We start from the raw sequence: 15,711 nt of genomic DNA on the forward strand, positions 1-15,711 counted from the left end.
CCCACACTAATCCCACTGCCCCTCTCTCTCTCCCCACAGTCCTGTATCAGTCCCTGAACTAATCCCACTGTCCCACTCTCTCCCCACAGCCCTCTGTCAGTCCCCAAACTAATCCCACTGACCCACTCTCTCCCCATGGACCTGTGTCAGTCTCAAATTAATCCCACTGTCCGACTCTCTCCCCACAGCCCTGTCTGTCTCCCACTAATCCCACTGTCCCATCTCTCCCCACAATCCTGTGTCAGTCCCCAAACTAATCCCAATGTCCCACTCTCTCCCCACAGTCCTGTGTCGGTCCCCACACTAACCCCACTGTCCCACTCTCTCCCCACAGTCCTGTGTCAGCCCCCAAACTAATCAACCTGTTCCACTCTCTCCTCACAGCCCTGTGACAATCCCCAAACTAATCCCACTGTCCTTCTCTCTCCCCACAGTCCTGTCAGTCCCCACACTAATCCCACTGCCCCTCTCTCTCTCCCCACAGTCCTGTATCAGTCCCTGAACTAATCCCACTGTCCCACTCTCTCCCCACAGTCTTGTGTCAGTCCCCACACTAATCCCACTGTCGCACTCTCTCCCCACTGTCCTCACAGTCCCCAAACTAATCCCACTATCCCATTCTCTCCCCAGTTCTCTGTCAGTCCCCAAACTAATTCCACTGTCCCATTCTCTCCCCACAGTCCTGTCAGTCCCTACACTAATCCCCCTGTCCCACACTCTCTCCACAGCCCTGTCTCAGTCCCCAAACTAATCCCACTGTCCCACTCTCTCCCCACTGTCCTCTGTCAGTCCCCAAACTAATCCCACTGTCCCACTGTCTCCCCACAGCCCAGTAACGGACACCAAACTAATCCCAGTGTCCCACTCTCTCCCTACAGCCCTGTGTCAGCCCCAACACTAATTCGACTGACCCACTCTCTCCCCACAGCCCTGTGTCAGTCCCCACACTAATCCCACTGTCCCACTCACTCCCCACAACCCTGGGTCAGTCCTTAAACTAATCCCACTGTCCCACTCTCTCCCCACAGCCCTGTCAGTCCCCACACTAATCCCTCTGTCCCACTCTCTCCCCACAGTCCTGTGTCAGTGCCCACACTAATCCCACTGTCCCACTCCCACCCCACAGCCCCAGGTCGGTCCCCACACTAATCCCACTTTGCCACTGTCTCCCCACAGCCCTGTGTCAATCCCAAACTAATTCCACTATCCCACTATCCCCACAGCCCTGTGTCAGTCCCCACAATAATCCCACTATCCCACTCTCTCCCCACAGCCCTGTGTCAGTCCCCACAATAATCCCACTGTCCCACTCTCTCCCCACAGCCCTGTGTCAGTCCCCACAATAATCCCACTGTCCCACTCTCTCCCCACACTCCTGTATCACTCCCCACACTAATCCCACTATCCCACTCTCTCCCCACACTCCTGTCTCAGTCCCCAAACTAATCCCACTGTCCCGCTCATTCCCCACAGCCCTCTGTCTGTCCCCACACTAATCCCACTGTCCTACTCTCTCCCCACAGCTCTCAGTCCCAGCACTAATCTCACTGTCCCACTCTCTCCCCACAGTCCTGTGTCAGTCCCCAAACTAATCCCACTGTCCCACTCTCTCGCCACAGCCCCAGGTCAGTCCCCACACTTATCCCACCGTCCCACTCTCTCCCCACAGTCCTGTGTCAATCCCCACACTAATCCCACTGTCCCACTCTCTCCCCACAGCCGTGTCCATCCCCAAACTAATCCCACTGTCCCACTCTCTCCGCACAGTCCTGTCAGTCCGCCAACTAATTTCACTGTCCCACTCTCTCTCCACAGTCCTCTCAGTCCCCAGACTAATCCCACTCTCCCACTCTCTCCCCACAGCCCTGTGTCATTTCCCACACTAATCCCACTGTCCCACTCTCATCCCACAGTCCTGTGTCATTCCCCACACTAATCCCACTGTCCCACTCTCTCCCCACAGTCCTCTGTCAGTCCCAAATTAATCCCACTGTCCCACTCTCTCCCCACAGCCGTGTCAGTCCCCTGCGGCCCCTGTCAGGGCGTTCCCCAGCCAACTCACTTGAATTCCTTCTCGGTCTTGCCCCGCAGGTCACGAACCAGCCACTGGGAGGTGAAGGCGTCCTGCGGGGGCATCCCGTACCGGAGGATGGCGTTCAGGAATGCCTTTCGCTGGCGGGCGTTAAAGCCCAGGACCTGGGCAGAGCAGTCTGATCAGTGGGGAGGCTGCCGACGGCAACAGGGGGTGGGGGTGGGGGGACGAGAGGTGCAGGGACAGGGGACCGGGGGCCGGCAGAACGAGAGGGCGAAGGTGAAGGCGTGGGTTCAGAATGTTGGGGGAGAGTCGGGGTCGAGGGAGGGGAGAGTCGGGGTCGAGGGAGGGGCGAGCGGCAGGGTTGAGGGAGGGGGGGAGAGTCGGGGTGGAGGGAGGGGTGAGAGAGTCGGGGTCGGGGTGGTGAGAGGTGGGGTCGGGGGGGTGAGAGGCGGGGTGGAGGGACGGCAGAGACGCGGGGTCGAGGGAGGGGGAGAGAGATGGGGTTGAGGGAGGGGTGAGAGTCGGGGTCGAGGGAGGGGGAGAGAGTCGGGGTCGAGGGAGGGGGAGAGTCGGGGTGGAGGGAGGGGTGAGAGGCGGGGTGGAGGGAGGGGTGAGAGAGTCGGGGTCGGGGTGGTGAGAGGTGGGGTCGTGGGGTGAGAGGCGGGGTGGAGGGACGGCAGAGACGCGGGGTCGAGGGAGGGGTGAGAGCCGGTGTCGAGGGAGGGGTGAGAGGCGGTGTCGAGGGAGGGGGAGAGAGATGGGGTCGAGTGAGGGGGAGAGTCGGGGTCGAGGGAGGGGGAGAGTCGGGGTCGAGAGAGGGGGTGAGAGGCAGGGTCGAGGGAGAGGGTGAGAGGCGGGGTTGAGGGAGGGGGAGAGAGATGGGGTTGAGGGAGGGGAGAGAGTCGGGGTCGAGGGAGGGGGAGAGAGTCGGGGTCGAGGGAGGGGGAGAGAGTCGGGGTTGAGGGAGGGGGAGAGAGATGGGGTCGAGTGAGGGGGAGAGAGTCGGGGTCGAGGGAGAGGGTGAGAGGCGGGGTTGAGGGACGGGGAGAGAGATGGGGTTGAGGGAGGGGGAGAGTCGGGGTCGAGGGAGGGGGAGAGAGTCGGGGTCGAGAGGGGGGTGAGAGGCGGGGTCGAGGGAGAGGGTGAGAGGCGGGGTTGAGGGAGGGGGAGAGAGATGGGGTTGAGGGAGGGGGAGAGTCGGGGTCGAGGGAGGGGGAGAGAGTCGGGGTCGAGAGGGGGGTGAGAGGCGGGGTCGAGGGAGAGGGTGAGAGGCGGGGTTGAGGGAGGGGGAGAGAGATGGGGTTGAGGGAGGGGTGAGAGTCGGGGTCGAGGGAGGGGGAGAGAGTCGGGGTCAAGGGAGGGGGAGAGAGTCAAGGCCGAGGGATGGGGTGAGGGGCGATCGAGGGGGGGAGGTGGGATTGAGGGGGCACGGAGGGAGGGTGAGGGGTAACAAGAGGCCAGGGGCCTCCGCTTACCTCGATGTTGCCCCCCACCCGGGCCAGGAGAGGTGGCAGGGGTTTGTCCTTGTCGTTGCGCAGGGCTCTGCGATTTGGTCGCCGGCCAGCTGCGGGGAAAACGGGGGTCGCGGTTGAAGCCTGGTCTAGCCCCTGTCACGCTCCCTCCCACCCCCAAACCCTCTGCCCCCACCTCAGTCCCTCCCTCTCCTCTCCCCCCAAGCCCCGCTGGACACTCACCCACCCCAATGGTGGGCTGACGCTCGCCTCGGGCCTTCCTGATAAAGTTTTTAGGGAACTGGGGTGGGGGGTTCTCAGATTCCTGGGAATAATGGTTTAAGGTCGAGTCTGTGTATTCTGGTTCGAGAATGGCTGCCGTGTTCAAACAACTGCTTCATGGTGCAACGACAATAACCTATCCCTCAACGTCAGCAAGACGAAGGGATCGGTTGTTGACTTCAGAAGGAGTAGCGGACCGCACAACCCCATTTACGTCGGTGTCACAGGTCAAAAGCTTTAAGTTCCTCGGGGTCAATATCACAAATGTCCTGACTTGGTCCAACCAAGCAGAGTCCACTGCCAAGGCCCACCAGCGCCTTTACTTCCTGAGAAAGCTAAAGAAATTTGGCCTGTCCCCTAGAACCCTCACTAATTTTTATAGATGCACCATAGAAAGCATCCTTCTAGGGTGCATCACAACCTGGTATGGAAGTCGTCCTGTCCAAGACCGGAAGAAGCTGCAGAAGATCGTGAACACGGCCCAGCACATCACACAGACCGATCTTCCGTCCGTGGACTCACTTTACACCGCACGCTGTTGGAGCAGTGCTGCCAGGATAATCAAGGACACGACCCACCCAGACAACTCACTTTTCATCCCTCTTCCCTCCAGGAGAAGGTTCAGGAGCTTGAAGACTCGTACGGCCAGATTTGGGAACAGCTTCTTTCCAACTGTGATAAGACTGCTGAACGGATCCTGACCCGGATCTGGGCCGTACCCTCCAAATATCCGGACCAGCCTCTCGGTTTTTTTTTGCACTGCCTTACTTCCCATTTTTCTATTTTCTATTGATGATTTATAATTTAAATGTTTACTATTTACTATCGATTTGTACTCCAGGGAGGGGGAAGCGCAGAATCAAATATCGCTGTGATGACTGTACGTTCTAGTACCAATTGCTGACAATCAAGTATAAAGCATAAAGGTAAGAATTAAAAACTCACAAAGAAATCCACAAGGGGATGTCTCCTGGCTTTCCACACCTTTTGGTTTCGACAAGGGGTGGAGAAAGGGCAGAGGACCTCCCTTACGTTAATTTCGGTGGGGTCTCTTATCTAAATTATAAAGTTCTGCTCTATTTCAGTAGCCAGAATGTCTGCCGATCTGACTGTTCTTTTTGTATGGAGATGTTAAGGGGTCAAATTTGTCCTGCTGACATGTAAATGCTGAGCATCCAGACAAGGACATGCAGGATGCGAGAATTAATTCCACTCTGTTCTGTTTACCTCTGCCTCACGTGATTAAGTGCTCTTTGTCAAGTACGTTTACCTGCTTTAGGTGACCATGGCCACGTCCACACTACGCCGGATAATTCTGAAAACGAAGCTTTTCCCCTTCGCTTTGACCCTCCGTCCACATTGAAACGGGGGTTTTCAGCCCCCGAAGACGGAGCTTCGCTAAAAACGCTCTGCAGAGCGTGTAAACTTGAAAACGATTGCTGCACGTTGTTGTGGTATTGTGGAGGAGCAGAGGGATCTGGGGGTACATGTCCACAGATCCCTGAAAGTTGCCTCACAGCTGGATAGGGTAGTTAAGAAAGCTTATGGGGCGTTAGCTTTCATAAGTCGAGGGATAGAGTTTAAGAGTCGCGATGCTCTATAAAACTCTGGTTAGGCCACACTTGGAGTACTGTGTCCAGTTCTGGTCACCTCACTATAGGAAGGATGTGGAAGCATTGGAAAGGGTACAGAGGAGATTTACCAGGATGCTGCCTGGTTTAGAGAGTATGCATTATGATCAGAGATTAAGGGAGCTAGGGCTTTACTCTTTGGAGAGAAGGAGGGTGAGAGGAGACATGATAGAGGTGTACAAGATAATAAGAGGAATAGATAGAGTGGATAGCCAGCGCCTCTTCCCCAGGGCACCACTGCTCAGTACAAGAGGACATGGCTTTAAGGTGAGGGGTGGGAAGTTCAAGGGGAAGGTTTTTTACTCGGAGTTGTTGGTGCGTTGAATGCACTGCCCGAGTCAGTGGTGGAGTCAGATACACTAGTGAAGTTTAAGAGACGACTAGACAGGTATATGGAGGAATCTAAGGTGGGGGGGTTACATGGGAGGCAGGGTTTGAGGGTCAGCACAACATTGTGGGCCGAAGGGCCTGTACTGTGCTGTACTGTTCTATGTTCTATGTTGTGCGGACGGGGTAAACGGAGAGATTTAAAAACGCTGTCATGTCAACACCACAACAACAACGCTTTTCTCTGCTTCTGCTTGGCACTGTGCAAGCTGTTACAACGCGCCGTCGGCGTGAACGATGTGAGAGTTAAGTTGTAAAGTGAGCCTTTTTTTTTTTGACTAGATCCCCTAAATTCATTTGATTGAGTCTGTCTTTAAAAATATTAACGTATATCTCTCCTCATCCTACTACTGCTATCTTTGGATTACCTAAAATTTCCAGTAATCTGTCTCCTTCAGCCCGTAGAATGATTGCATTTCTTACTTCAACGGCGAAAAGATGTATTTTACAACATTGGAAAGAGACTAATGCTCCAACTACGTTTTTTTTTTTGGCTTTCCCAGACGATATTATGTTTAAATTTGGAGAAAATTAGAAGTAATCTTTATGATTCTTCAGTTAAATTCCATCAGACCTGGAGATCTTTTATTCAACATTTTCATTTAATGTAATTTTTTTCCTCTCGGTCCATATTTATATTCCCTTCTTGTTTTTTTTCAACTGTTTTTAATGGAGGTCGGGTTTGAGGACGTGATTTTAAGTTCTTTAGCTCTACTTGTTTCGTAGTTAGCCCATCGCTTTGCTTTTTACCTTAGTTGCATGGTGGGGTTTTTTGGGGGGAGGGGGGTTTCCTTTTTCTTTTGATATATATAAAAATTAGTATACTATTATATTACATTGTTATTTTATGTTTAAATTACATTGTTTGTATTAATTTTTTTCTGTATTAATATTTCCTGTAATATATTATATTCTAACAGTGTATTAGTGCCTATATGCCTTACCTTCTGTGTACTTATTCAATGAAAAGATTTAAAAAGAAAAATATTAACGTCAGAAATACGGCAGCAGTAGATTCCACTCTCTTGTTGACCTTGGGTAGAGGGCGGCTTCATGCGTGTGTTGTTTACTTTACTATCTACATTAATAGCTTGTTTGGAGTTAAACGTCTCCACGTTCTCCACTGCTCTGCTGCCTATGTCGCCGTCTGCAACTCGCAGGAAAACAGCTCGACTTCATCGCCTGTCTAAAGGTAGAAGTCCGGCCTGCCCTCTGCAGCGGAGGGGTTATCTTCGAATTCCTCGAAGACGTGGTTGAAAACTTCCTTTCCGCCTCCAAACGTCCGGACCTGCCTCTCGGTTTCTTTCTTTTGCGGACTTGCCATTTTCTATTTAAGATTTATAATTTAAATGTTTAATATTTACTATCGATTTGTAATCCAGGGAGCGGGAAGCGCAGAATTAAATAGCGCTGCGATGATTGTCCGTTCTAGTATCAATTGCTTGGCGACCATAAAGTATATCGGTTTTAACGTGGACAGAGATATTTTGAAAAACGCCTCGTGTGGACGCCTGTTGTGTTTACGGGAAGGTTCTCTCCCGTAGCTGAAGGTGGGAAAGAATCAATTGTGGTCCGTGTTTCATTACCATCGGGTTTGATCGCCGTTAGTTAATGTTCAAACCCCGCCCTCCCCGGCCCCGAGACCTACCTTCGGTCCGCTCGTCGAAGTCTTCGTCCCCCTCCTCGGAGGCCACGGAGTAGTCCGACTGGTTGTCCGACTGGTCGTCCTGCCAGTCTGCTGAACATCGGGAGCGGGAGGGAGAGAGGGCCGTCAGTCGAGGGAGCCTCCCGCGCTGGTCCCCTCCGCCCATCACCACCACCCGCACCCCCCCACAAAACCCTCTCCGCTGGGATCCAGGGCCCGGGGCCCAATCCGTCCTCCGGAGCCCCTTCCTGGGGCCCGGTCCAGGCCTGAGGCCCGTCCTGAGAGACTTGACGCCTCAGCCTCCTCCCTCCCTCCCTATTCACCGAGTCCCGACCACCCCACGTCCCCCAGGGACCGATACCTGCCCTGGGAACCACGGGAAGCGGCGTTTAAGCTGACAGGCCCACCCGGCCTACCCAACGCCCCGGACCGGGCCCGGTTTCCAGCCGGACGCCAATCACCCCACCCCGCTGGCCGGGACCCGGGCCGGGCCGGGCCTGAGCCAGTACCTCGGTCCTCCTGCGAGGCGTCGTTGTAGTTGACCTGCTTGCGGATACGCTTGCCCTTGCCCAGGTGCCGGGCCAGGTCCTCCTGCTGCTGCTCGTAGTGGTGCCTCAGCAGCTTCTCCCAGTAGTCCGGGTCCACGCTCTCCTCCTGCTTGATAATCTCCCGCTCCAGCGGCTGCTCCTCCTGGCGGGGCAGAGGGGGCACGTCGTGAGGGGGCGACGGGGGGGAGAGAGGGGCACGTCGTGAGGGGGCGACGGGGCGAGAGAGGGGGCAGAGGGGGCACGTCGTGAGGGGGCGACGGGGGGGAGAGAGAGGGGCACGTCGTGAGGGGGCGACGGGGGAGAGAGAGGGGCACGTCGTGAGGGGGCGACGGGGGGAGAGAGAGGGGCACGTCGTGACGGGGCGACGGGGGGGAGAGAGAGGGGCACGTCGTGAGGGGGCGACGGGGGGGAGAGAGAGGGGCACGTCGTGAGGGGGCGACGGGGGGGGAGAGAGAGGGGCACGTCGTGAGGGGGCGACGGGGGGAGAGAGAGGGGCACGTCGTGAGGGGGCGACGGGGGGAGAGAGAGGGGCACGTCGTGAGGGGGCGACGGGGGGAGAGAGAGGGGCACGTCGTGAGGGGGCGACGGGGGGAGAGAGAGGGGCACGTCGTGAGGGGGCGACGGGGGGGAGAGAGGGGCACGTCGTGAGGGGGCGACGGGGGGAGAGGGGGCAGAGGGGGCACGTCGTGAGGGGGCGACGGGGGGAGAGAGAGGGGCACGTCGTGAGGGGGCGACGGGGGGGAGAGAGAGGGGCACGTCGTGAGGGTGCGACGGGGGAGAGAGAGGGGCACGTCGTGAGGGGGCGACGGGGGGGAGAGAGAGGGGCACGTGAGGGGGCGACGGGGGGAGAGAGAGGGGCACGTCGTGAGGGGGCGACGGGGGGAGAGAGAGGGGCACGTCGTGAGGGGGCGACGGGGGGAGAGAGAGGGGCACGTCGTGAGGGGGCGACAGGGGGGAGAGGGGGGAGAGGGGGGAGAGGGGGGAGGGGGGAGGGGGGAGAGGGGAGAGGGGAGAGGGGGGAGAGGGGAGAGGGGGGAGGGGAGAGGGGAGAGGGGGAGGGGGGGAGGGGGGGAGGGGGGGAGGGGGGGAGGGGGGGGAGAGGGGGGAGGGGGGGAGAGGGGGGAGAGGGGGAGGGGGGGGAGAGGGGGAGAGGGGGGAGAGGGGGGAGAGGGGGGAGAGGGGAGAGGGGAGGGAGTGAGGGGGGGAGGGGGGGAGGGGGGAGGGGGGAGGGGGGAGGGGGGAGGGGGGAGGGGGGAGGGGGGGAGGGGGGGAGGGGGGGAGAGGGGGAGGGGGGGAGAGGGGGAGGGGGGGAGGGGGGGAGGGGGGGAGAGGGGAGAGGGGGAGAGGGGAGAGGGGGAGAGGGGGAGAGGGGGAGAGGGGGAGAGGGGGAGAGGGGGAGAGGGGGAGAGGGGGAGAGGGGGAGAGGGGGAGAGGGGGAGAGGGGGAGGGGGGGAGGGGGGAGGGGGGAGGGGGAGGGGGAGCGGGGAGAGGGGGGGAGGGGGGATGGGGGAGGGGGGATGGGGGAGGGGAGAGGGGGGAGAGGGGGAGAGGGGGGAGAGGGGGAGAGGGGGGGGAGGGGGGAGAGGGGGAGAGGGGGAGCGGAGAGGGGGGAGTGGGGAGGGATTGTGCTGCCGTCAGGGACAGGAATGGAGCGAGGGGGGCGATATACGGAGCTGGGGACAAGGGACAGAAGGGAGAGAGAAAGACAACGAGGAGATGGCGGGGGGGTGGAGGGGGCAGCCGCGAGGGTCGTAGCTGCCGGATAGAGCGAGGGTGGCCGCGGGGAGCGTCGGGAGCACGGGGGGGTGTGGGTGTGGGGAACGGGGAGGAGGAGGAGAGACAGAGACGGACTCGACCCACCTCCTCGGCCTCCTCCCGCACCATGTACTGCGCCACCTTGAAGGAGCTGAGGTACTCGTTCATGTTCTGCAGGTCGGTGTCCTCCGTGTCGTCCTGGTTGCGGTCCAGCAGACGCTCGATGGCCTCGTCGTCGTAGTGAATGACGTTCAGGTCCTCCCCTTCCTTGCTCTCGCCTGGCGGCCGGGGAAGAGGAAAGTCCGTCAAGCCAACTGCATCGCCCCAGCGCTGAGAAAAACTCCCACATCCCCAAACCCTCCACAGACGGACCACCATATCCCTGTGACTAGTGGCGTGCCACAGGGATCAGTGCTGGGTCCATTGTTATTTGTCATCTATATCAATGATCTGGATGATAATGTGGTAAATTGGATCAGCAAGTTTGCTGATGATACAAAGATTGGAGGTGTAGTAGACAGTGAGGAAGGTTTTTCAGAACGTGCAGAGGGACTTGGACCAGCTGGAAAAATGGGCTGAAAAATGGCAGATGGAGTTTAATACAGACAAGTGTGAGGTATTGCACGTTGGAAGGACAAACCAAGGTAGAACATATAGTGTTAATGGTAAGGCACTGAGGAGTGCAGTGGAACAGAGGGATCTGGGAATACAGATACAAAATTCCCTAAAAGTGGCATCACAGGCAGATAGGGTCGTAAAGAGAGCTTTTGGTACATTGGCCTTTATTAATCAAAGTATTGAGTATGAGAGCTGGAATGTTATGATGAGGTTGTATAAGGCTTTGGTGAGGCCGAATCTGGAGTATTGTGTTCAGTTTTGGTCACCAAATTACAGGAAGGATATAAGGTTGAAAGAGTACAGAGAAGGTTTACAAGGATGTTGCCAGGACTTGAGAAACTCAGTTACAGAGAAAGGTTGAATAGGTTAGGACTTTATTCCCTGGAGCGTAGAAGAATGAGGGGAGATTTGATAGAGGTATATAAAATTATGATGGGTATAGATAGAGTGAATGCAAGCAGGCTTTTTCCACTGAGGCAAGGGGAGAAAAAAACCAGAGGATATGGGTTAAGGGTGAGGGGGGAAAAGTTTAAAGGGAACATTAGGTGGGGCTTCTTCACACAGAGAGTGGTGGGAGTATGGAATGAGCTGCCAGACGAGGTGGTAAATGCGGGTTCTTTTTTAACATTTAAGAATAAATTGGACAGATACATGGATGAGAGGTGTATGGAGGGATATGGTCCGTGTGCAGGTCAGTGGGATTAGGCAGAAAATGGTTCGGCACAGCCAAGAAGGGCCAAAAGGCCTGTTTCTGTGCTGTAGTTTCTATGGTTCTGCGAGGCACAGCTGCTCCACGCCGACGAAGATTCCCATCCCGTCCGGTCCCACTTGCCTACGTTTCTCCCTGTGTCCCTCTCAACCTTTCCCACCCCTGTCCCTGTCCGAGCGTCGTTAATCTACCTGCCTCGACCCCCTTCCCCCGGCAGCTCCTTCCACAGACGGACCACCCTCTGGGTGAAAGAGTCGCCCCTCGGGTCCCTGTTAAATCTCTCTCCCCTCTCACCTTAACCCTAAGCCCTCTGGTTCTCGATTCCCCGACCCTGGGGGGAAAAGTCTGTGCACGTTCACCCGATCTCTGCCCCTCGTGGTTTTACACGCCTCTGTAAGGTCACCCCCACGCGCCAAGGAATAAAGTCCCGACCTGCCCGACCCCTCTCCGTAACTCAGTCCCTCGAGTCCCGGCGACATCCTCGTAAGGTTGGGAGTGGGTTACAAGGCTGGGATCTAATCCAGGGGTTCGGGGGGTTTATATACAGAATAACAGATCCCCAGGAGTAGGTTACAGGCTGGGATCTAATGCAGGGGATCGGGTGGGTTTATATATAGAATAACAGATCCCCAGGAGTGGGTTACAGGCTGGGATCTAATCCAGGGGTTCGGGGGTTTATATATAGAATAACAGATCCCTGGGAGTGGGTTACAGGATGGGATCTAATCCAGGGGTTCGGGGGTTTATACATAGAATAACAGATCCCTGGGAGTGGGTTACAGGATGGGATCTAATCCAGGGGTTCGGGGGGTTTATATATAGAATAACAGATCCCCGGGAGTGGGTTACAGACTGGGATCTAATCCAGGGGATCGGGTGGGTTTATATATAGAATAACAGATCCCCGGGAGTGGGTTACAGACTGGGATCTAATCCAGGGGTTCGGGGGGTTTATATATAGAATAACAGATCCCCGGGAGTGGGTTACAGACTGGGATCTAATCCAGGGGTTCAGGGGGTTTATATATAGAATAACAGATCCCCGGGAGTGGGTTACAGGCTGGGATCTAATCCAGGGGTTCGGGGGGGTTATATATAGAATAACAGATTCCCGGGAGTGGGTTACAGGCTGGGATCTAATCCAGGGGTTTGAGGGGGTTTATATATAGAATAACAGATCCCTGGGAGTGGGTTACAGGCTGGGATCTAATCCAGGGGTTTGAGGGGGTTTATATATAGAATAACAGATCCCTGGGAGTGGGTTACAGGCTGGGATCTAATCCAGGGGTTCAGGGGGTTTATATATAGAATAACAGATCCCCGGGAGTGGGTTACAGACTGGGATCTAATCCAGGGGTTCAGGGGGTTTATATACAGAATAACAGATCCCGGGAGTGGGTTACAGGCTGGGATCTAATCCAGGGGTTCGGGGGGTTTATATATAGAATAACAGATCCCTGGGAGTGGGTTACAGACTGGGATCTAATCCAGGGGTTCGGGGGGGTTTATATATAGAATAACAGATCCCTGGGAGTGGGTTACAGGCTGGGATCTAATCCAGGGGTTCGGGGGGTTTATATATAGAATAACAGATCCCTGGGAGTGGGTTACAGACTGGGATCTAATCCAGGGGTTCGGGGGGGTTTATATATAGAATAACAGATCCCTGGGAGTGGGTTACAGGCTGGGATCTAATCCAGGGGTTCGGGGGGTTTATATATAGAATAACAGATCCCCGGGAGTGGGTTACAGGCTGGGATCTAATCCAGGGGTTCGGTGGGGGTTTACATATAGAATAACAGATCCCCGGGAGTGGGTTACAGGCTGGGATCTAATCCAGGGGTTCGGGGGGTTTATATACAGAATAACAGATCCCCGGGAGTGGGTTATAGGCTGGGATCTAATCCAGGGGTTCGGGGGGTTTATATATAGAATAACAGATCCCCGGGAGTGGGTTACAGGCTGGGATCTAATCCAGGGGTTCGGGGGGTTTAAAGAGAATAACAGATCCCCCGGAGTGGGTTACAGACTGGGATCTAATCCAGGGGTTCGGGGGGTTTATATATAGAATAACAGATCCCCGGGAGTGGGTTACAGGCTGGGATCTAATCCAGGGGTTCGGGGGGTTTATATATAGAATAACAGATCCCCGGGAGTGGGTTACAGGCTGGGATCTAATCCAGGGGTTCGGGGGGTTTATGTATAGAATAACAGATCCCCCGGAGTGGTTTACAGGCTGGGATCTAATCCAGGGGTTCGGGGGTTTATATATAGAATAACAGATCCCCGGGAGTGGGTTACAGACTGGGATCTAATCCAGGGGTTCGGGGGGGTTTACATATAGAATAACAGATCCCCGGGAGTGGGTTACAGGCTGGGATCTAATCCAGGGGTTCGGGGGGTTTATATACAGAATAACAGATCCCCGGGAGTGGGTTATAGGCTGGGATCTAATCCAGGGGTTCGGGGGGTTTATATATAGAATAACAGATCCCCGGGAGTGGGTTACAGGCTGGGATCTAATCCAGGGGTTCGGGGGGTTTATATATAGAATAACAGATCCCCCGGAGTGGGTTACAGACTGGGATCTAATCCAGGGGTTCGGGGGGTTTATATATAGAATAACAGATCCCCGGGAGTGGGTCACAGGCTGGGATCTAACCCGGGGGTTTAGGGGTTCATATATAGAATAACAGATCCCCGGGAGTGGGTTACAGACTGGGATCTAATCCAGGGGTTCGGGGGTTTATATATAGAATAACAGATCCCCGGGAGTGGGTTACAGACTGGGATCTAATCCAGGGGTTCGGGGGTTTATATATAGAATAACAGATCCCCGGGAGTGGGTTACAGACTGGGATCTAATCCAGGGGTTCGGGGGTTTATATATAGAATAACAGATCCCCGGGAGTGGGTTACAGACTGGGATCTAATCCAGGGGTTCAGGGGGTTTATATATAGAATAACAGATCCCCGGGGGTGGGTTACAGGCTGGGATCTAACCCGGGGGTTTAGGGGTTCGGCGGGTGGGGGTTAGAATAACAGGCCCACGGCACTCCCCCTCACCTTTGACGGGCACCCCCACGGCCACGCTCTTGACGTTCTCCATCTCGTCCTTGAAGAGCTCCTCGGTGCCGAACTTCAGGATGTCGTCGAGCTCCTGCTTGGACATGGAGCCGGACTTGGAGCCCAGGCCGGGCCGCACCACCAGGTGCGTCAGCATCATCTTCTTCTTGGCCACCTGGGTGATGCGCTCCTCCACCGAGGCCCGCGTCACGAACCGGTAGATCATCACCTTGCGGTTCTGGCCGATGCGGTGGGCGCGGCTGAAGGCCTGTGGCGAACGGACGGTGGGGGGGGGGTCAGTGGCGGCCTGCTCGGCCCGGGCGTCCGCGCGCAGCCTGGGGCCTAACTTTCACCGTGGGCCGGGCCTGCTTGGTTACGGGCCGACCTGCAGCCCGGTGCGTCGCAATCAGGCCCGAGGACCTGCCTGGCCGCAATCGGGCCTACCTGGTTACAGGCCCAGTGGGAGCCCGGGGTCTCCTCCTGGACCGAGGCGCTGCACCAAGATCGGGCCTGCTTAGTCATGGGCCCACCTGCTGCCTGGTGGCTCGCCTCCAGGCCGCTCGGGCGAGGGGTACGCGCCAGGCCTGCTCTACCTGGCCACGGGCCCAGCAGGAGCCTGCGGCCTTTCCTTCATCGAGGTGAGATCGGGCCTACCGTGGTTATTGGGCCCAAAGGGGGTGCCTGACGACAACACGCCTGCTCGCTCAGCCGGAGTTCTTGCAATCAGGCCCGACTCGGTCGCAAGGCCCCCACTGGGCCCCGAGGCCTCGCAGTTGGGCCTACCTGGTTCCCCGGTCCCGACTTGAGCCCGGGCTCTTTCGGACATTAACGCGGCCGCGACGAGACCGGCCCGACTCGGACACGGGCCCGAGGGCTCGACTTTGGGCCTCGCCGGCCGCAGGCCCGACTGGGGCCTGGGGCAAGGCCTCACCCCACCCCACCCCCCGGCCCCTCCTCACCTGGATATCGTTGTGGGGGTTCCAGTCGGAGTCGTAGATAATGACGGTGTCGGCCGTGGCCAGGTTAATGCCCAGGCCGCCCGCCCGCGTGGAGAGGAGGAAACAGAACTGCTGGGCCCCGGGGGCTGGGGAGGGAGCGAGGGAGGGTGAACGTCAAGAGGGGCAAAAAAAGAGAGAAAAAGAACAGAAAAATCAGGCAGGGCCACCTTAGGCCTTCGCCCTCCCCCCCCCCCCAACACGACCTGCCCTTCACCCTCTCCCGAGAAGCTCCCTCCCCTCCCTCCTCCTTGTGGGGGGAGACTCCCCTTTCCCCCACCACACCTGGGCCGCTCCCTCCCGTAGGCAGGCCGAGAGGCTCCCTCCGTCGTGTAGCCGCACCCCCCCCCTCTCTTTCCCTTGCCTGGGGAGCTCCCTCAGTCCTCCAGGCAACATGCTTCCTCCCCCTCTCTCTCTACCCTCCCTCCCTCCCTCCCTCCGTCTCCGCCCCGCCGCGCCCTCTCACCGTTGAAGCGGTCGATGGCTTCCTGCCGGAGGTTGCCTGTGATGCCCCCGTCGATCCGCTCGTACTTGTAGCCCTCGTGCTCGAGGAAATCCTCCAGCAGGTCCAACATCTTGGTCATCTGCA

At 57.1% G+C, this 15,711-nt stretch overlaps 1 protein-coding gene across 1 annotated transcript; it reads right to left on the reverse strand.

Annotated features, from left to right (window-relative positions):
* Positions 1-2,045: 2,045 nt before the first annotated feature.
* LOC140192852 (chromodomain-helicase-DNA-binding protein 4-like) lies at positions 2,046-15,704 on the reverse strand. Its single transcript, XM_072250339.1, has 8 exons — positions 15,589-15,704; positions 15,087-15,211; positions 14,128-14,395; positions 9,840-10,012; positions 7,941-8,121; positions 7,435-7,524; positions 3,511-3,599; positions 2,046-2,196 (listed from the first exon to the last, which is right to left on the reverse strand). The coding sequence occupies exons 1-8, from the start codon at positions 15,695-15,697 to the stop codon at positions 2,059-2,061; spliced, it is 1,173 nt and encodes a 390-aa protein (XP_072106440.1). The 5' UTR covers positions 15,698-15,704; the 3' UTR covers positions 2,046-2,058.
* Positions 15,705-15,711: the final 7 nt, after the last annotated feature.

The sequence above is a fragment of the Mobula birostris genome, unplaced genomic scaffold, assembly GCF_030028105.1.
Source record: "Mobula birostris isolate sMobBir1 unplaced genomic scaffold, sMobBir1.hap1 scaffold_2829, whole genome shotgun sequence".
NCBI lineage: Eukaryota > Metazoa > Chordata > Chondrichthyes > Myliobatiformes > Myliobatidae > Mobula > Mobula birostris.

What these genes read in the sequence shown, in the direction of transcription:
- LOC140192852 (XM_072250339.1), bottom strand. Translation starts at nt 15,697, where the DNA reads ATGTTGGACCTGCTGGAGGATTTCCTCGAGCACGAGGGCTACAAGTAC. An exon ending in CGCCTCGCAGGAGGACCGAG is followed by an intron (nt 7,525 to 7,940) that starts GTACTGGCTCAG and finishes CCCGATGTTCAG; the next exon opens with CAGACTGGCAGGACGACCAG. An exon ending in CTTCGACGAGCGGACCGAAG is followed by an intron (nt 3,600 to 7,434) that starts GTAGGTCTCGGG and finishes TTTTCCCCGCAG; the next exon opens with CTGGCCGGCGACCAAATCGC.